General features: G+C 42.8%; 1 protein-coding gene across 1 annotated transcript in view; it reads right to left on the bottom strand.

The window, feature by feature from the left end:
• The window catches only part of TSPAN7 (tetraspanin 7), a 100,493-nt gene that overhangs the window by 9,212 nt on the left and 69,310 nt on the right, over window positions 1–21,971 (bottom strand). Inside the window, exons 2-5 of the mRNA XM_054071668.1 lie at window positions 9,932–10,120; window positions 7,692–7,766; window positions 6,108–6,203; window positions 4,161–4,316 (exon numbers count right to left, since the gene is read on the bottom strand). Coding sequence (XP_053927643.1) covers window positions 4,161–4,316; window positions 6,108–6,203; window positions 7,692–7,766; window positions 9,932–10,120 — 516 coding nt within the window. The remainder of the gene's footprint in view (window positions 1–4,160; window positions 4,317–6,107; window positions 6,204–7,691; window positions 7,767–9,931; window positions 10,121–21,971) is intronic.

Genomic DNA, 21,971 nt, shown 5'->3' with positions numbered 1-21,971 from the left:
ATCAACTGACTTGCTGTCTCATACCTCAATTCACAGCCCACACTGGGGACAGAAGGGTCATACACATTTCTGCCCTTCCCTTGGATAGGCTTTTTGTGAGATGCCCCTCTCGGTATGATAATTTTCACCAAGTTTCTCCCCTCAGCTGCTCTACCCCTCAAAAAAGTCTTTGAAATAATTAGCTTTCCTAGTTTGTGGTGTCTAAATGAATCTAAACAAGTGACTCAAAATTCAAAGAAATAAAAAGAAAGATGACAACTATTTTTTCTTTTATTACTAAGCTGTTTGCCCATGTCATCCAAAGCCATCTCTCAGCCCCTTGTACCACACTCTCTCAAATGACCAACACCACTCTCAGCTTAAGGCCAGTCCCAAGGCATTTTATTTAATGTTACAACTTTATATATTTTTATCAGAAGTTGGGAAAAACCAGAAATAACAGAGTTTCCTTTCTGAGTTTGGACTCCCATCCCATAAGAGAAATGTCTCCACATTTCACTTCCATCCACAACTCCATCACTTCATGAAGTAAATTGCACAATTTCTTTAACCTCTTTTGTAGTATCAGAATACATTTTATTTAATCCTGAGGGAAATGAAATGGTGAACGTAGCAGTAGCTGAGGACCAGCACAGCTGTAATCCATTTCTGAAATGTTTAAGCGTACATATCAGCCCTTAATTACGTCTTACAACAGAGTATAGTATGTACACTTCAATCTTGTTAATTCAACACACCAAGCAGCTATAGTTGTGTATCTTACATGTTATGAAATGAGATTAGACTTCTCAAACAGTGCTTTAATTCTGTCTGACATGGCTTAATATTCTCCCAGTTCTTCCAAAATCTGTTCTGTTCAACATCCTTCAAGAGATGCAACATCTAACAGCAATGGTAATTTAAGGAAGACAGAAGATCTCGTTAAACAACATGCAAGTGAGAGAGTTTTGATTGCTCGCCTCAGCTGAAGACTGTGTTTTCCCAAATCACAATCATCTGTTTCCTGAAGTATACCGCCTAAATATAGCCTGATTGTTCAGTCCTTACTGTGCACAGGCTGAGAGCGCAAGAATCACCAAAGAGTTGCATATATAGCACAGAACTATGTGAAACACTGAGTGCACACATCTAGGGACTGACTCAGAGGACAGAAGTGACCATTTACCAAGCATCTGATCATTCCTGACTCCACGCATATTTTCCTTTATTAAGATTTTGGAGAGAAGTAGTTCTTGAGGTTTGTTGGTAATGAGCTCCAAAGATTAAAAGCCCTACATGAACATTAATTAGCTAATCCTAACGACAGCTCTTAAAGTTAGGTATTGGCCCAATCTGAGATGAAGAAACAGATAGAGACTATATGATTTACCCAAGGTCACTAAGCAAGTCAGTGGTTGAGCTGACAAAGAAAACTCAGGAATGTTGTCTTTCATTCCTGCAATTAGATCATTAGCTTAATCTTCTTTGGATGATTAATCATTAGTCCTCATAAACTGCTGGTAATTTGATTAGCTCATCAAGAACATGTCTTAATGATAGTTTTGCAAGATCCATCAAAAAAGAGATGTTCCAAATATACTATCCACAGAAACATAACAAGGGTCTTCCACCACACAGATAATATTTTCTTTTTCCCCCAACACACACAGACCAGAGTGCTTATTTCCAAGATAAGAAAGGTGCTTGGGCCTGAGGCAACGACATTTGCTTCCAGTCTGAAGTGAAAGCATAGGGCTACACAATATTTCCCCTTTTTGCTTTTTATTCTCATCCCCCTTTCAGAAACTTCTTATCTTGCTCAAACCTCTGGGACAACTCTGAAATCTTGCAACTGTTGAACAGAAATCTTTACAACCTTTGATTACAAATGACTATCTCTAGAAAATGGGACACAATTTTGCAGATGTCACAGGACATTCAAACTTCCGCTCAGTAATTAAATCAAGTCAATTAAGTCAACTGCTTTCTGCAGAATTAGCATTCCTTTTCTATCAGGCAAGTTGTGCATTTGCAGGAGAGATGCTTAGAAGCAAGAGGACACCTTACAGCCTCCCAGTACTTAAAGGGGGCCTACAGGAAAGATGGGGGGGGCTCTTTATCAGGGATTTCAATGATAGGACAAGGGGTAATGGTTTTAAGCTGAAAGAGAGGAGATTTAGATTAGATATGAGTAAGAAATTTTTTACTGTGAGGGTGGTGAGGCACTGGCACAGGTTGCCCAGAGAAGGAGTGGATGCCCCATCCCTGGAGGTGTTCAAGGCCAGGTTGGATGAGGCTTTGAGCAGCCTGGTCTGGTGGGAGGTGTCCCTGTCCATGGCAGGGGGGTTTGAACTGGATGAGATTTAAGGTCCCCTCCAACCCAAATCATTCTATGATTCTGTGACTAGCACAAGCTCATTCATCCCTCAGCTGCTTCCTGCAATTTTGCAGGCATCCTTTGCTCAGGAACTCGCAAGTGCACAGTGATTGCTGCGCACATGCAGAGCAAATCCTGCACTTTCAGGAAACACCAGATCAGCGCGGGGAATGCAAATGGCACCTGCTCAGCCACACAGCTAGGAAAGGTTTAGAGTGCATGACCATCCTGAACTGAAAAGATGGGACCTGCTGATAAGAGTACCAGTCACACTAGAAAGCTTTCCTGCTAGGAAGGTGGGCAGAAGCATGGGATACGGATGAGCTGCCCAGCAGAAACTCTGCCTGCAGCAGATGCTGGCTGCACTGCACTTCACCTAGATCCACCCTGTCTTGCCTCTGACCTTTTTTCCACTTCTACAAAACCAGAAAGCTTTTGTATAAGTTCACAAAGTGCAACTGAATGGAGTGGCCCATCCTTCATGCTCATGCAACCAAGCAAGATTTACTTTGCCAGTGGTGACTGTGAGTTTTGTAACAGATGGACGTCATTAATGTTCCACATATGTCTGCAACATGTGGCTTTCATTAAACTACTCCAGAAAAGAAAGGCTTAGTGGAAAATAATCCTCTAGTATTTTTTTTGTTTTTGTTTTTGTTTTAAATACATGCTAGAAAACGTTGTCCACATGAGCCGTTTTCAAAGAAAGATGTTTCAGGCTACTCTCAGCTACCACCCCAACCTCCTGATTCACAGGTGACTGAGGTTAAAAAGACAGAAAGTCAGATAGGCATTTTCATATTTCCCCTGTTATCTACTCAGGACTTTTATTTATTATTTTTTTTTAAATTCAACTCTGAAAACAAAACGAGAAAAGAAAATAATACTTAAGTCTGACTAAGCTATGCTGCAACTTATGATTAGGCCACAATACTCCTTTTACCAACAAACTGTCTGTTGCCCCTCTTGCAAATCTCAATTGAGAAAGAAAGAATTGATGATGCACTAGCACTTAAAGCAATAACTTGAGTTGTATTTCTGCAGTGTGGTATCTGTCGTATGTGCTGCATTAATTTCTCTTTAGTCCTCCCTTTCTTTGTAGTTTTCTGTGTATTTATTCTTCGACTATCCTTTTCTTCCTCTTTCCCTAACCTGCTTTCCCAGCCCTATTCTGTCTCCTGAACCTGCTCCTTCAGAGGAGGGGTCATTTTGGCTGCACTATGTTTGCCACGGCACATGTTCGAAGATCTTCTTAAGAGTCACAGTAAATGTGTCAGCCAATCACAATGCTTGTTGTCCATCATCCATGTTTTCTCTGATTGGGATGACAGTTTCGGAACTGAAGTTACTGTTTTAATAAGCAAAAGTAAAACCTGTCTTTCCCTCCACCTTGCTATGTCTTTGTGCTTGACACAAATCCACTGCATTCAGCAGTAGTGAGCAGAGAAGCAGGGAAGTGCTGACTAACCTAACTCTGAAGGACACTGAGAGCATGTGCTGCTCATAGTCCTGTGCCTGGCCAACACTGCCTCTGTGTGCAGTGCTGTACCTCAGCCTCTGCTGTGAAGAAGTAGAAGAAAACCCCTCCTCATAAGAAACATCCCTGAACCTGGTCATTTGAGAAAGACCACATTAAAGAATTTGAAAACAAGTGGAGGGCAAAGCCCATCCTTACCATCACTCCAGCCCAATACATGCTATCAACCAATCATTTGAAATGAAATACAATTGTAAGCAGTCATACGCGTCACTGGTGTACTGGATGGTTTCATAACAATTGCCACTGGCACAATGTTACTGGTACCTTCTGGTTTACTTTAGTGGCAGCCACAGTCATGTTGCGCAGGTCCTGAGTATTACAATCACTGGAGTTCATGCAACAGCTTGTAGGGATGCCGTGTTTGAAGAAGTAAGGGCTGGTGCTCCAGTTGGTGTAGCTCTGAATGCCGCAGCAGCTCAGCTATGAGGAATAAGAGGCAGATTTAAAACAAACTGTAATTAAAATTTGTACAGAACCATCACTGCCTGCTTAATAAGCTCATAATCAAAATAGAGACAGGTAACCTACAATTTTGAAAAGTAGATACCACCCTCCAACTCGTATATCACAAAAGTATCAAGAATGTCACTTACAGAAGATGGGAGTGGATGACTATGAAAAAAACCCAGATTTTAGGAGCTGACCTATTATTTGTACCATTTGTCAAAGGTTCAGCCATAAAGCCATCTTTTTTAGCTGAAGGTCTGTTGTTTTTTTTTTTCATTTGTTTGTTTCCTTTGCTTATTTATTTATTTGAGTGAAGATGATCCTAGAAATTCCAGACAGAGTCTCAGAATGCAGTAAAAAAAATGGCCTTGAAAAAACCCAGAGCATTGCATAGAATTACATGTAACACATAGAGGGTCAAACTAGTACAAACTGCTAAGGTGAAGCAAGGCTCTCTAACTTACCGAAATAATTTCTAGGAAAATTCACTGAGACATGAATAGGGCGACACCATATGTTCATAGAGTGTGTCTATGAAATCAGTTGTAAGTCAGGAAGGATATTCTGCTCTAGATGCTAAGCTAGAAGACAGCCACTCAACCATATGGAATATGTGCTGAATTTTCTGCATGAATAGGGCTTATAAATACAGCTCCTGTAAAAACAGAGCTACAAATGAAATTAACATTTTGCTAGGCCGAAACGTTGAACAGATACTCAAAACTATTTAGTTTAGCTATCTCAAAGGAATGAGAAGTTTGAAATACAGGTTAACATTAGGCAAACAGGACAATTTGATGGCAGAATATACTCCCTTTAGAGCACTGCAACAATCTGTTAACCTGCAGAAGCCAGGTTAGAGGCACAGTTTCAATCACAGTGAGGGGTCCCCAACAAAATAGCTATAATTTCTAAACAAGACCTAATAGCCATTAATACAATTACATTAAAATTTAGACCATCCAACAAGTTACAATCATATGAAAATCAAACTGGCTTATAGAATATACTATGAGTTGAGGGGATAGCTTCTTGTTACAGTAGACAGTTTCAGTAGAAATTTAAATGTGAATTCTGTTGCTCTGTGTTGTAGTTGGAGGACTTCGTCCCTTGTTGTTGGCATTTCAGATAGTTTGGTTGTGCTGTGTGCCCTGGCAGAAGGCAAGACAACCTCCCATTGCCCTGTTACCGCACCCTGTGGGTCAGAGAGACTCCTCCACCAATCACCCAATTCATCCCTCCAGCATGGCCAGAGAACAGCTTTCACCACTGACCTCGGCAGAACATTTGTCCATGCCCTTTTCCTCTGGAGAAAATACACTGTTTCTTCCCTTAACTGACTAGGCCTCTTTTGCCAGCCTCTCATTTTGTTTGTGAGAAGAATTACTGCAATTTACCAGTGACACAGGGTGCTATATTATAAAATCCTGTCTCATTCAGCTCAAATTTACAACGTTTCATAATCCCTTGTTCTTAAGGGATAAAACTGGCTCCTAAGCCCTATTCGAGATCTAGGACTAACAATAAACAAGCAGGACAGGCCCTGTCTCTATCAGACATATTATTCATTAAAACTTAGGCAACTTGGACAAGGATATCAGCTGAAACACTTCTTCTTTAGATCATCTTTGCCACCCTCTAATTTTGCTTGCAATATACACCTTGCAGATTGAGCTATCCACATTTCATGCTCTATGATTGAATCTGAATGTACGCTTTGTCTCTCTTTATTTATTAATTTTTAATATCCAGTTTTAGACTTACACTTTCCTGTACGTTATCCACTGCATGGCTTCGCTCATCATTCTTGTTGTAATTCTGGATTGCCTCAGTATATGTCCTAAGGAAAGTATCCTTGATCTGTGGGGGCAAGGAAATAAACAGCCCATGTGAGCAACAAAAAGCGTAACATCTGCAGCAGTTTTCACAGGAAGCAAATATATTTCCAGACCTAACAAGGCACCCAAGCTAGACCTTCTCACTCATTTTTAAATGTGTTTTCAGAGCTGGCAGAGCTCCCTTTTAACTGTTGAAGTCATGCATGCCATTTTCCAAGTGGAGTCTATTTGGCATAGGAAGAAAACTATCCCAGCAAAGTGTTTAATTTTAAAAAATAGAAAATTACTTAAGCTGTAAGAAAGATATCCTTTGATGCTTTTTCCCCAAACAGTTTTATCCGGCACTAAGTCTGAAGGAGGCTGTGTGTTTCTCTCTGCTCATAGATGCCTGATGGGAGCCAAAGCCTGTGTATGCTCCTTGGTGACACAAGCCAGTGACATCAAAAGAAAATATGAATCCCCTGACCAGGTGGCAGCCCTTGCCCCCAGCACCAAAGGCCATTGCATAAAGGACCAGAGATCTCTCAGCTGGAGAAGGTCAGGCTCATCACTAAAAAAATCCCACTTTGAATGGGTGGTGAAGGGGCTGGGTAGCAGATAATCTGTGCAACGCACATGGCTGTGACCTTCACAAGAGACTGTGTTGCCCAAAAGGCAGCATTGACCTGACACTGAGGCTGCCACAGGTCAGGCCAGGTGAAATTTCAATCCACAGCAGAGAGACAGGTATTTCAGGATTAAATTAAAAACTATCCACCACTTGCAAGAGTAGACACCAGAAAAACCTATAGCAAAGAAAATCTCCTGTCAAAAGTGCGAACTAGAAAAACAGTTCATACAAAATGAAGTGACAAAGAGGGTCTCTAGGGTTGTCCTGGTTTGGCACTAATGGCATGTACGTCCATGGACTTAAAGCCAGAAATTGACCTGACGACAGTGGATAAAGCAGAAGTGCTACTACATATCTGGACCATCATGCTTTTGTAAAGCTTCTTCTTGCCCCAGTTTCTTACCTCACTCTATTTCTAATCTCTCCTTATTCTCAGGATAGAAACAAAATCCCATCCCACTCCCTCCCCTCAAAAAAAAAAAAAAAAAAAAAAAAAATTACAAGTCTGTTCTGATGCAGAAGTGCTCTCTGCCTTGAATAAACAAGGGCTTGCCTGGCTGAAGAAACTGAGTTTAAGAAAAGTATTAATCTATTTTGCAGCCCACAGCATATGTAAAAGAGTAAAGAAGATCTTACATGATGGACACACAAAACTCGATAGCTCCAAAGTAAATTATCAAGCAGCTGAGGCCAAGAGCTTTGGCTAAATCCCTTCATTCAGATTCACACCAGTCTTTAAGAGCTGTACATGTTGTTGTTGCACAACAGCCACATCCCTGGAGATGCATATGGAGCTGCCGAGCTCAGCAGCCTACACATTTTCCACACTCCAGAGAACTTCTCAGCAGCCCTTGCCCAGGGAGGCACTGCCATATACAAACTCAGCACATTTCCACCTACCTCGTGGCGAAACACAAACCCTGAAATGCCAGCCACTAGCTCAGCCAGGAACACCAGGGATAGGAACATGGCATACTGAAAAGGAAGAAGGCAAGAGAAGTCAGAACGTGACAGGCTTTTGTCTCAGCACAGATATTGCTCAGTTACCACATAAAATTTAACTTTCCACTCTAGACATCCTTTAAGGATGTCAATAAACCAAAGGTCTTTTGGAGGCAATACATAGGTTATTGCCTGAATACGTTGTTTATACAACTCATAAACATATCTGTTGTCTGATTTCTGTTTTTTTCTGACATTGTTCCCACATTTCTTAGTGTTCTTATATAAACTAAAACACACTCACATGACAGAAATGGATCCAAGTCACTTGGGTTTTGATCTTGCGATAAAGAATACAAACAGACCCTTTATGGTTGCACGGTGCTCTGCTAAAGCAAATAGGCTTCTCCAGGTGTTTTGGTTTGTGTTTATCTGTCTCACTGCTAGACTGGGATTTGCTGCCTGATTACTGAAGCTTCTCCAATGAATGAACTGAGCCACTGACTTCACTGGAAATATTCTCACAGTAATATTAGACAGATGCCTCAAATACTTCGCTGAGCCGAGGCTGGTGTTTGGCGTGAGGACCAGCATTTGGATCTGGAGCTAAATAAAACAGTGCTTTGAGTGTAGACACTCACAAACTATTAAAAATACATCTAAACAGATATAACAAAGGTAAAGAAAAAAATGCAAAGTAGGATGGTAAAATTTGAAGATGAGGCTTAATTGTCTCAAGGGAAAATTACCTTTTTTCTCCATGTGCTAAATAACAGTTAATTAAAAAAGGAAACATTTTAAATTAAATTCAGTCCTTGCAGGATTTAGTGGCAAGAGGGAAATTTATTTTTAATGGACACAGTGAATGCAGAAGTAGAAAAATCATTGTATACAATTAATGCAGCTGTCAATTCACTGTATTCTGTTCATGAGACAAAGAAAGTTTTGAATATTTGTTATGCATACAGTGAAAGTAAAACAATGTGCTTGGAACAGCACATGACAGCCTAAGTGGTATACCTTTAAAAAAGTTACATGACTTACAGAGGGATTAGCAGAGCCTGAATTCCTACGGATTTAGATCTTTCTCCTTTATCCCTTCCCAATTTGGACTGCAGTTACCCTGACAAGGCTCTCCACGTGCCGTGACAGCACATCACCAGCAAGAGACAGCAGTGGTGTGCTTAAAACAGCATGAGGTACATGCCAACTGGCCAACAGCACACACCTGCTGACCAATATGCAGCTGCTTCCTCTCTCCTCCTGTGTCATCAACTGAGGAAGTTAACTCTCTTTAAGATGTCCTTTTTGAAAAATCCAGTTCAAGCTGGAGAATAATCATCCCATCTCCTTAGAAAAATCAGCCCCAAATTATTGTAGCAGATGATACATTGCCAAGCCCCTTTCCACTATCTCAGGGCATCACAAGTACAATCCCCACCCTTGAAAGCATTGCGCATGTAGGATTTTTCACCTTAATATTCCTAGAAATACACTTTATCATATAGGTTTGCCTTAGCTACAGTTACTTTGCATTTTAAGGTGGGCTGGAAAACTCAGAACAGAGAAATATATAGAAAAAAAGGTTAAATTGGGCTGAGAGACAGCTGCTTGGTATACCTCGAGTCTATGGTGCTTTTGAGATGAGGACAAACATACAATACAGAGCTTTGTTTTCTGTGGTTGATTTGTTTTGTTCTAGTGAATGTTAGGAGAAAAAGAAAGGCTGATGTGTGTTTGGAAGGTACCAACTATTTTCCCCATAGATTTCACATCAGGGTATTAAAATGACTCCTTTAAAATATGCTTCAAATGAATTTCACATTTATGATACTTCAGACATTTTTAAGATTGTAAATATACCTATATATCTGGCTGACAGAAAAACAGAACAGTTGTAGAATTACTCACAGAGTAATTCATCAGCAGCATTTCACACTGCTCCCAACCACACATGAGCTGTATGTTCTGCGGTAGCAAAATTCATTCATACTCAATCAACAACTGGTTTTGGCAAATATTTTTTCCCCTTTTTTGTCCAAAAGACACACGTGTTGAACATTAAGATCAATAAAATGTAGTTTATGTGCCTAAAACACCACGTTAACATCTGGTGAAGCTTGGCAGGGGTTTGGGGGAATCCCAGCACATCAACAAACACTCTTCACCTCTTGCTTAAGGCACTTTGGCATGCTTACCAGTTTCAGCATCCATGGGCTGCCACGACAAGTGGCAAAACAGCCAAAAAGCCCAAAGACAATGATTGTGGTACCCGTTCCGATGAGCACATAGGGGGCATTGGTGGAGTTCTCAGCAATGAGAGAGATGTACGTGCCAAGGGTGAGCTTGCCCCAGACGCCAACTGCGAGAAGGATAACGCCTGTGATCTGCAAAGCAAGAAGAGAAAGCCTTCAGGACCTGGCAGGGAAGGCATCCAACGTTAATGCACAGTGATCCTGAAGAGATTCATTGGTGCTGTTGTGCTGGCAGAAGGAAAACTCACTTACTCCAGAGGGATGGACAGAGAAAATTCATTTCCAGCATCTGGAAGTGTTATGTTAAAATTGTCACTGGAGGACAAATATCTTGGACTCATCACCACAAAGCTGATGACTGCCAAGAGAGGATACAGTGTACTACCTACAGGAACCAACTTTCTGCTCACTGAGAGAGGTGGCCAATTCCATCACTCTTAACAAAAGCTAATAACAACTGTGGCAACCTCACCTCTCCTGAATTTTGCCACAAAAACTACCTGAACCACAAAAAAAACTACCTGAACCACCTGTGCGACGTCCCGTCCTTCTTAATGCCAGTTTTGGGAATACTCCCCAGGCTATAGAGCAAGCAAACCCCTGGCTGCCCACGAGCTTCTTCCCCAACACAGGGCTGGAGGACACCAGTGGGACACCAGTGCCCAGCCTCTTGCCTGAGACACCCAAGCAGAGGGCAACACGGGGCAGGGCAGCCAGGGTACACAGGCTCCCACCACCAGCAAGGATGTAGGGGAAGTCCACGTTGTGCCATACACTGACATCGTGTACGATGGCCATGACAGGGATGATGCCTGCACTGGCTGCTGATCATCATCTGACTCTGACATACCTCCCTCAAGGCTGTAAAGACATAACTCATTCCCATGGCGTGGCCAAAGGCGGGACATGAAGGGCCAGCCCTGAGTGCCAGCTCTGCAAACATTTTCTGGATTCCCCCAGAACTACTTACTAGCTCCTCCAGCCCACTGTCGAGGGGCGGGAGCAGAAGATATGTCCTGACAGGATTCTTCTGTCTGCTCCTCATTTTTTCCTTGTGAACATATTTATATTGCTGTGAAATCTTGAAATTCAACACTGTAACACCAAGTTTGCCCTGCTGATGTTTGTAGAGGGGATCCCTGTTCACAGATATGTTGCCCCTAAAAAATCCCCGCTGAACTATGTTGTAAGACTTTTCAGCTGCTTCTCATACAACTTGGCGTGAATTAATTCAGGCAAAGCCTTCCTGAAGGGAAAAAGGAAAGCAGCTTTTAGACTTTTTTTACCTAGGCTGGCTTAAAAAGCACTATGCAGGGTGCACCCCCATCACTGCTTTCCCACTGTGCCCTTTCCATCATCCTGATGCTCAGCAATGTCAGGCAAAGGAGCCCGTCCTCTGCTTGACCTATATCTGCGGCAGTGGCAGCAGGTGCAGTATTTCTCCCTCTCTGGAGAGGGAACTGCATTCAGAAGAACTGCTGAATAATCAGAGCCACCTAAGGAAAATACCAGGGCGAGGAAGGATACTAAATAGATGCATTGAAAAAGGATACAGGTGGAAAGATGCAGTGAAAGAAAAGAAACCACAAAAAGAGAGAATAAAGAGAGGAGACCAGAAAGACAAAAGCAAATTAACGTGTCCTCAGAGGCCGGAGATCTTTTCTATACCAGAGAGAAAGTAATCTCACCCAGCAATTTTGACTCTTCCTAGCTCATTCCCCTCCTTCCTACACACCTCCCAGAGCTGTAGGGAAGACATGTCCCCACCAGGCTCCCATTCAGAGCACACGAGGGTGCAGCACTGCCAGGGAAACACATCACATCCCTGTCTTCCTAAGCCTCCCTTTCTCCCCCTTACCAGCTGCGACAGGCGCTGGCATTTCTGTCACACCTTCAGGACAGGATTAGCAGGGATTTCTGCTCTCCTGCCCACAGTGGCAATACGAATAAATCCAGCCCCTGTCCATCTTTCAGCGCAACTGTGTGAAAACTGCTGAATTCTTGGTATTCTACCCACCAACTAAGAGCTGAGTGCAGCTCACCTACCCACAGGCATCCCCTGTGTTTGGTTCCATCAACATACAACACTATCTTCACCTCTCTTCCTCTTCTTTCTTAACAAAAGCTTTTTCAGAGGGAGTAGTTCTATCAGCAAAGTCTAAAAGTGAGCTGTGGGGGACTCTGAAATCTGCAGAACAACTTTTGGTTTCTCACTTCCAGTTTAACAAAAGGCTTATTACTGTGCCTGAGCTGTTGAAAGTTTTACCACTGTCCCCAGGGAGAGGTAAAAGCAGCCTTCACTGCCAAAATGAACAAGTAGCTTCACAATTGAAAGAGAACTCAAGCCTTGTAATAAAAAGCATTTTTAGTCGGCTGTTTGAAACAATTACTAACCCTTTACTATGCTTTTTAAGAGTGTGGTTTCCCCATGCCCTCAAGGGGGGCTATCCAATTTATGGTACATACAGACTTGGAGGGGGGGAAAAGGAGTAAAGCCTCTTGATGGCTCATTCCTATTCTGTTTCTAAATAGAGCTCTTTACATTGGTTTAAGGAAATCCTGCAGTTCTTCGCGATGTCTGAAAGCCCAGCAAGCCTGGCACGGTGAAGAAGGGATGTTTTCACAAAGACAGGCCACAGTTGTGTGACTTGGGTTGCAGCACTGGAATTTTGCTCATGAAGAGGAAAAAACAGAGGACTTCTCTGCAAACCTTTTCATGACCTTTATTTAACAGAACACAAGCTGCATAACTAATGCCTACCTGAAGGCAAACCTTGTTTCCTTATTTTCAAGATACGCTTTTTATCCCTCTCTCTCTGCTCCATCATGCAATCAAGGGAACAACGAATGTACTGACTTCTTGCTTGGCTTGGTTTTTAGGTTGGTTTTCTTTAGAAGTAAGAGGGACAAGGGCAGATAGAAGAACAGGATAGCACTGGCCTGAAAACATGGCAGCAGGAATACACTCAGCTCCTGCCATTCACCATCACTACACACATCTTCTCCTACTCTTCCTCTCACCCCAACAGGCTGTGGAAATGAGCTGTATGGTTGTACCTGATTAATGACGCATTTCCTTCATTTGACTAGAAACCACGACACCAGCCTAATTCTATGGCCAGCATGACCCGTGGATCAGGCCCAATACTCAGTGTGGGTCCATTCACACCTGAAAGGCCTAAAAAGAAAATCTGTGCACCTTCTGCAATGCAGACTCTCCCCAGTCTTCCCCATTTCTTTCCCACTTTAACATTTCCCTTCAGACTATGATCACATAGTTCAGGGGCCAAATGGAAAATTATTAGGAAATCATGAAGATGAACAGCGGCAAGTAGACATATAGATATGATCAATATGATCTTCTCCTGCAGATGTACGAAATATTTCAGATATCCTGGCAAGGCAGAGGAAAGTGACCATAAGTCTTTTGACTTCTAGAGCCTCCTTGAGCCAAAATTCACTATCTAGAGTAGCTTTATTTATAAACACTTGCAACAGTTGGCACAGGTGGAGCAGCAGAGCAGCAGTCCTGCTCCACCGGTGGACTTCTACAGCAAAACTTGGCCTTCACATAGCCCCTCCAAGAATTAAGATTTGTCCTGATGATAGTATGACAACTACAGCCTGTGTTAAACAGAGGGCACAACCCCACCCCAGCTCCTCAGCAGACACAGAAGAACCAAACTGGCAGCTGCAGAAACTACGATGCCCCAAACAAGACACCTTTAGTGGTACAGAAAAACAAGCACTAGCAAGGGCCGAAAAAAAAAAAAAAAAAAAGTAAAGTTTGCTTCTAAAAACCTGCCCAAACATTAGGAGCTGTGGAAGAATTGTCGGTAGCTGCTCTTTGGAGGGCTGGGACTTCATTCCCCCCACAGTCCCTGGGGGACAGAAGGGTCAGAGCAACTTCTTGGAGACTCAGCCCCATTTTATGCAACACCAGCTGTGACAAGCATGATGTGATGAAGGCAGCCCTGGATTCTCCCACCTCCCTCAAGCATCTCTGACTTCAAGGACTGTTTTTAGGGTTTTTTTCTTTAATGTTTTCAAGCTCAGAGTCTAAATATGCACAGAGACAGACAGCTGGGGGAAGGATGCGCAGGGGAGGGCTGCCTGGATAGCTCAGCCATTTTCAATAATCACCAGCAGTCAGGTACCTCAATATCCCGTTGCTCAGCAGCTAATGTTGGGTCCGCCTCCACTGTGCAGTGCAAGGCAGGAGCCCTGGTATGAGCAGAGGGCTGAGGAGCATCCTGTGGGCATACTGCTGCCCTCAGGGCAGGATTAATGAAGCTCATGGAGCAACTTCCAGGGCTGGACTGGCAGCGCCTGGGCTTGCAACTACGTCAAGAAGCTTTGCTCACTCACCGCTATTGCTGGGACACCAGATATGGAGACCTTGCCCTCCTAAAGTGGATCTCTGACCACCCCTTTTGTCACAGTGCTGAGTGCCACACACACGGGGGAGGGGGGGAAGGGGGGCTGAGGCTGAGCCATTTACACTGCACACAACCAGAGTCAGGCAGGTGAAATGCACCCTCAGTGCGTACAGACATAAAACTCACAGCCTGTATGGAAAAACAGAAGCTGTGATTATTACACGATGAGGTTACCCAGCTTTTTGTGCTGTCCTGTCCTCTGGTGTTAAGGGAAAGGGAAAGAGAAAAAAAAAAAAACAAATTTTCAGATTTCAAGGCCTGTCACAAATATAACTGCATGCTTTGATTCAGAAAAGAGCTCTGAAGTTTTCCTTGGACTTGATACAAACCTTGGCTTAAACAGTAATGTCTCACACCTGGATAAAGCAGTCAAGGCACGCATCCCTCCATAAAGAGATGACATCATGAGAGAAAGGTTTGCGCCAGGTGTCAGGGCAGGCTTGGTTTATCCATGCTCCCACTGCCACAACAAGCCCCAGAAACTCAGACAGGCTTTGTGCCCATGCAAGGGCTTGTTGTTTGTGATGTTTTTTTGTTGGTGGTTTATCGTTCTTGCAAATTGAACCACCTCTCACACTATTTTAATGGATGTTCCCTTTCTGTGTGTGTTTCAGGCCAGAGCACTTCACTTCCCCTTCTGTTGTATAGCACTCTCCTTCCAGCCTTGCATATGGCTTCTGTCAGGAGAATCCCGGGCCTAACGAGGAAGCGTCCCAGCCCCGAAAGTCTCATGCCCTGGCTGACACATTCCCCATCCTTGACACCACCCACAGCACCTCCTGCTAGGAGCCACCACCAAAGCAGCCCTGCCAGACTGGGCACTGCAGCTCTTTTCTCCTGCTTGCCCCTGTGTGGGAGAAGTCACCGTCAGTTGCAGTAGAGCACAGGTTTTCCAGTTATTGATACCTGCTCCATGCTCATGGGCTAAGACATGCCAAAGAGGGAAGCTGAGAAAATTAAGACACGCTTCTATACACCATTACTACACCCACCTTTCAAGACCAGCAACCTCAAATCACTATCTCTTCGGGAGACCAGGAAAAGAAAACCCCACCCTGCAATTTCTGGTTCTTTCCTGTGCACTTTTTCCAGCCTTCAACATTATTAGAAAGCTATTTCATCCTGGATTTCATCAAAAGTAGATCCTGCCTTCCTTACAGAAATTCACTGTTGGGGAAGCCCCTAGACTCACATTTCCTCATCTCGGAAACCGGAGACGTAGCATTCAATAAAACACGATTAGTCCTGCCCTTCATTTAGGTCAAAAGTTTTAAAGGTTAAAAGAAACCCAACGTAGGAGATATCTAAGTAGGGCAAGGATTGTAAAGGCTACACACAACCACAAACTGCATTGTTTAGTGCTAGCAGGTATCACGTTTCATTGTGTCTGAACTTAGGCTCAGCAAACACAGCCCAGAAACCCTTCACTGGCAGGAAATTAAGCAAGCAGGCCACCTGGTCATTTTCTAAGAAAAACTACACTGAAATCAAGTCGTGGAGTGTTTTAATCTAGATAAATCAGCATGTTCTGGTTTAAAAAAAAAAATCTGGAAAAAAAATCCAACCAGTGCCACCCGTTCTTTTGGCCATGTGCATCATGACCAAATCCCAATGACAGCAAGACTGCACATGGACCGCTCAATCATCCCTCCTTGCCTTGTCCTGCCTCTCCTCAAGTGAGGTATCACAGATACATCCCACCAGTAACTATTCCAGTCCAAGGCAGGCTGTCCGGCTCTTTTGTGTTCCTTCAGCATTAGTACAGATATTTCCAATGTTATCTGAAGTATTACCCCAGTTCTGGAGCTGATTAGATGTCATGAAAAAGTTAGCATGCTACAGACAGGCAGAAACACACCTGAACTGAATGCTAGGTCTAACTTCACTTGTCCAATAAACCATCTGCTTTTAAGAGACACACAAAGATGTGGCCAACAGCATTAAAACAAGAGTGTAAAACTACAGAAGGCTGGAGCAGGATATTCTGATAGTGCTGGGCATTGCTGAAATCAGAAGTAAAGCTAAACATACAGTTTCTCTATACAAAGCAACAGAAAATTGTCTAAGAATTACTTCTTTTAATAGTGCCAGGACAAAGATTAAACTATCAGCCTTTTCCTTCTAGGTAACAGTGACAAAATATGTAAATAAGAGAACAGGATTCAGAGAACAACTTTTGAAAGTGCACTATCTTCAGTGGCATCAGAATTAGTCAGGAAAACACTACACAGTCCTTTAAAGTTGAACTCACGCTCTATCCTAATTGAGTCCATTGTCTTCATATCCCAAATCTCACACAGCATTGCTACCACGGTATAAAGGGAGCTGCTGCCTTAAAACTGAGATAGGAGATATGAAAGCTACTACATGTAGCATCCATGGAGATTCAAGAAGCCCAAACATCAAGAAATTAATTTATACACAGGGCTTCCATATGGGAAATTTGAAGTTTATCATTTGCAGAGGTGAAGATAAAAGTGTAGCAGGAACTGATATTTTATCTGTCTACATAATTCGTGTCCTCTTGTTCATTACAGATGTCAGCTATTTTGATTCCTAAGCTCTAGCAAAATAAAATTCAGAACCCAAATCCAATTGATATGGAGCATGCAGCAATCCCTACTGCTTCCAAAAGCAGTGGGAAGAGCTCAGCATTTCCCTGGATGGGTTCTTTTTCCACAGAATTGAGATGCAGGAGGGAAGCTTCATTAATCAGGGTCTCATTGTAGGCATCAATTTTCTATTTCGTTTCATATTCACAACACTACTTAAAAGAATGTAAAATGTGTGCAACTTAATAAGAGATCCAAGGTGGCAGCAAAGAGTCAGATCCAAGGAAAATACCCATGTTGCTGATATTTTCAGCTCCTCAGTTTCAAGACTTTATCTTCCAAACACCGTCCTCCCTGCATTTTGGTAGAGGTAGACTGTCTCTGCACAGCTGTACTGCAATGTTCTCCTCAAATAGTCCACAGAAAACCTGCAAATAAAATGGATGAAGCCAGGGGAAGCCAGACCAGAACCAATGCAATCCATCTTGGCTGAAGCTGAAAGGTCTAGTGATGGATTTAGCAGGCTGTGAGGAAATGAAAGAGGACCAAGGCACACAACTAATTAGATCTTCCAGATATTTCCCCAGCGGAGGGAAATTTTTTCACAAAGCAAATGGTTGACCTTGACAGCATCCAGAACAAATCCTGCATTAAAAGCATGTCCAGAGAGGCTTAAAAATAACTGGCCTACCTCTGAAAATTTTATAAGTTTCCCAAAATAGGCAAGGGATCACATTCAAAATGTTCCTGCTTTACAGCCTGCCAAGCAATAGGAGTGAATGCCTTTGACTCTTCCCTTGCCTAAGCCTCTGCGGTCTCATCAGACAGGCAGGTGACTAAAACAAACATAAATCTTTCTTTGAGCTCTTCACAAGCAGGAGCAAAGCAATAAGAGAAGATATGCTATAACATGGAGATGCACGTAAGCCAGCAATACAGCGGAATTCTCTGTTCTCACATGCGATGATCATGACTACACTTATGAAGCCAACCTAGGTTAACCTCTAACACAGGATCAACCTCTGCCAGAGTTAATAAGAAATGGAGATGTCATGAGCTTTATCTTCGGAAGAAAGCAACTCTTTCATGCCCTTTCCTCCTCTCCGGAAAAAATAAAAAAGGATGTACATAGATAGAAAAAAGTCAAACACAAAATCACCACCAAAGGTGTAGTCACTAAGGCACTGGCCATTATTTCCCCTAAAAATGAAGCTGCTTGGAAAAAAAAAAAAGAAATTCTGATCATAGACAGGGGTAAAACTTCCTTGGTTTTTTTTTTTATTTTGTTTCTTCTTCTTTTTTTTTTTTTTAAATCCACTAAAGTATATTCCACTCAGGGAAAATTCTACTCAAGAAAACGTTAAAAGTCAATTAATAACCATTTCGGAACCATTTGCAAACTGAGAGACAATCTGTAAAGGTCACTATGTCAGGAGAACAGTGGCCATTCTGGTACATAGCTGCTCTAACATACTCCAGTCCTTGACCTTATCAGCCTCTCAATACATCCCTCAGTACCTGACATGACTTTTTGTTTCCCTGCTCTTCTTACTCAGTCCTGTCCCTCCTCTTCTTCTCCTTTCCTGACAGAGTTCCCCATCTAAGTAATCCCTTCCCAAGAAACACCAGACAAAAGATTTAAAGAAAAAATGCCGTAAGATTAATTTGTTAGATTACATTTCTTTCCGTGATCCATTGCCTGTCTCACCTGGGTAGGCTGCAACAATTTGGGCTCAGGGTTGTGCCTTCCTGTTGCACACGTGTGATGTCCAGCACAAAGAGTGTTGCTTTATCCCAGCTATCTATTTGAGTTATGATCCCTGCTGCTCAGCATCCATCTTACACTAGCTGCTATCAAAAAATTCATTATCTACCATAGCTCTTGCCATTTCCATCCAAAGCTGCAATTTCTATGTATTAAAACTATTTGCCCATACCCTTCCTGCAGAAACTATCATCAGAGATGCCAACACATGCAAACTAAGAGAACAGGGATGCTGCCTCTGCTTTCAAGTTGCCACCAGGTCAGAGCTGAGTATGTAGTGTACCCAGGTCAGGGGATAGCCACCAGACTGTCCCTGAAATACAGTGGAGGAGGTTTGATTAGACACGTCGATGTCAAGCTTAACAACCTGTTCTTGCACAGCTACTTTCTGTAAGTTGGACTATCTTTTCCATAAATTTTTTTAAGTTTCAGTGGTTTTCCTTTCTGGGTCACTATTACATGAATAGCTGCTCTGAGTAAACTGCCACCAAATTAATGTCCTCAGAGCATAAACTGTAGCACTGGTAAAAAATTATGGAAAGAAAATAAAACACCAACTCTCAGATAGATGCCAAAGTGAATACTAAGTTATCACGGAGTTGACCTGGCTACTCACCACCAACTTCTCAGGCAACAGAATGTGTACTTATCCCTAACCTTAACAGTGCCTCCATCAAGGAAGTACAGCTAAATGCCCTCTGATAGGAAAACGCAAATTGCACATACAATCCAGCTGTTTTCCAGCACCCCCACCCATACATACTCTAACCGCACACCACGGTTTAAAGACAGTTTCCATGCAGCTTAGGGCAGAAACTACAACCAAACAGGGCTGTGTCACTCATTTTGTAAGGAGAGCAGGTTAAAAAATCATAGACTAGAAGAGGTCAATGACCATTTAATGAACAGCAGCGAAGAAAATATCACAGTCATTTTGTTTGCTGCAGGATGAAGAACTGGATATGGCCCAAGAAATCTGAAAAGCACTAACAAAGGGTGCAGGTGTGGGACACAGACACATATGCAAGACAAGAGCTTGAAAATACCCTTGCAGTGTTGCTCCAAACTAATAAATTCTTGCTAATACAGCAGCAAATACCTATTTTTATAGAATTTTCCTATAAGGAATTAATTAATTACATGCCACTTGTAGGAAGGCTCAGGAAGGATAATGAGACTGATGACCTGGTCTCCATACTAAGGCCATGAATATTATGAGTGGTTATAGTAGACAGTCACATTCTTATGGTGAAATCTCAGCTTTATTATACCTTGCACTTACAGGAAATACACTTGGAAATCTTAGTAAAATTAAATTCCTCATCATGAGGCTTATGTTTATTTTTATGCAAGACACTTCATTAAATGAGAGAAAATATTCTGGTTTACAATTTAGTCATCAGTGGCTCTATTAATTGATGTATCTTCTAAGTCTGCTGGACACAAAAATGTGGTCATCTCTGGATAAAAATAAAACGCAAAAATACATTTCTGCTGGGAATTTTCAGACCTAATTTAATGAAATGTAGCTTTAAATATGCATGGCTGAATGTCTAAGGAAAAAGAACTTATAGTTTGGAGACATCAAAAGCAGCATCCCAGTCTGCAAGCTAAAGCACATAGTTAGAGAAAGGAGGTGACTTCAGCACCCATCAATAGCTTGTGGAGCACAGCTTAGAGCCCTGTATCTGTTCATGCTTCCCGAATACTGATGTATCAGGCATGCCACAACTCCTGTATATGTCAACTGTGGTCACTTGTGAAGAAGTGGCATGGTGGTCCGTGGTCACCAGAACAAAAAACATGCTGGTGGGGGCAAGTCTGCTTTGGATAGAGGGGGCACAGACTGTTTCTGGAGAGTGGCTGGATGGCTTCAGCTTTGACCTGCTCAGCAACCTGCAGAGCTGCAGCCTGCATCAAGCAGGACCATGCACCTCAGGGAGGTGGCGAGACACAAGTCACCTGTTTGACCAAGCCATGATGGAAGTAGGACTGGTTCTCACCTCTCCTCACCAGCATCTCTTCTGTTGAGCTGTGATTAGAGAAAGCAGGCAGCTTGCTTTCTCACTCATCGGGCTCACAGAGCTCAGTTTTCAAGGGCCTGCAGCTGGACAAAGGCTAAGGCACAAAGCCAGGACCAAGAAGGCTGCTGGAGCTTGACATTGCATTGATGCGTGTTTCACATTCCCTGCCTCCATCCCCTTCCAAAAGATACACGATGATAGCAAAGGCTAACCACAGATGCAGCAGTGAGGCAGCATCTTTGCAGCATGCATCTGCTCAACACATGTCCAGGATGCTCTGCAAATGCTGCACCTGCACTGCTGAAAACTCATCTGCAGCTAAGCCGCTCTTTCCTCAATTTTTTTTTCTGAATATCCTTCTTCCTCTTATTGTGTATTTGCTCTGAAGAGGGCCTAGTCTGTTTTGTATTCGGCCAGAGATCTGCTCTTGCTACCAAAGTCTGGATATGGTTCATCCATGAATGTGATCCAAACTCGCAGCATTCAAGGAGTGTTCACCACATTGCAACTGACTTTCAGCACAACAAAAGGCTAACAGACGGGAAGGCAGAGACGATACTCTAGTACATGACAAAAGGAAAAGCAAACCTTATAGCACTCCGATTAAATCTAATTAAAACCAGTCTTAACGATTCAGGCAGCCTTTGCGATGGGAGAGGTCAGTGACAGGCAACAGACTCACCATCTACATTTGACAGTGGGCAGAGCATGTACAGAGGAATCTAGCCCTGTCATCCTAGGTAAGGATGAACACAGAAAAGAGAGCATCTCACCTCATCAACCACTCTCAGAGAGTGTCTGTTTTACCAGAGAAGACTTTTGTTTACATCTGCTGCTCTCAAAGACAATTCCCACCTCTCTTCCTACTCCTCTTGGGCAATGCTGTTACTGGTGGATGAGAACACTGCCATAGAGCTAGAGAGTCACTGTCAGGACTGATGTCCAGTAAACTACCATTTTAGACTACAGGAGGACTCTTCCACAGGAGCCACATCATAGGAGAGTAGTGGACCTCTTCAAGCTCTGCCTTTTCACCATTCATTGACGGGCTTCAAGAACTGGAGCAATTTCCTGTGGTGGCCTCTCAGCCTCAGCACTGGATTTTCAGGCTCTCCCTTCTGGTCTCAGGTGAAGAATGGAAACCCACCCCTTTGAAGATTCTGATGATCAGACAAAGCAGCCCTGTAGCAGCCTGTCCTTTAA

Source organism: Cuculus canorus, chromosome 1 (assembly GCF_017976375.1).
Source record: "Cuculus canorus isolate bCucCan1 chromosome 1, bCucCan1.pri, whole genome shotgun sequence".
In the NCBI taxonomy this organism is placed as follows: domain Eukaryota; kingdom Metazoa; phylum Chordata; class Aves; order Cuculiformes; family Cuculidae; genus Cuculus; species Cuculus canorus.
This window is presented reverse-complemented; position numbering and strand designations above follow the sequence as displayed.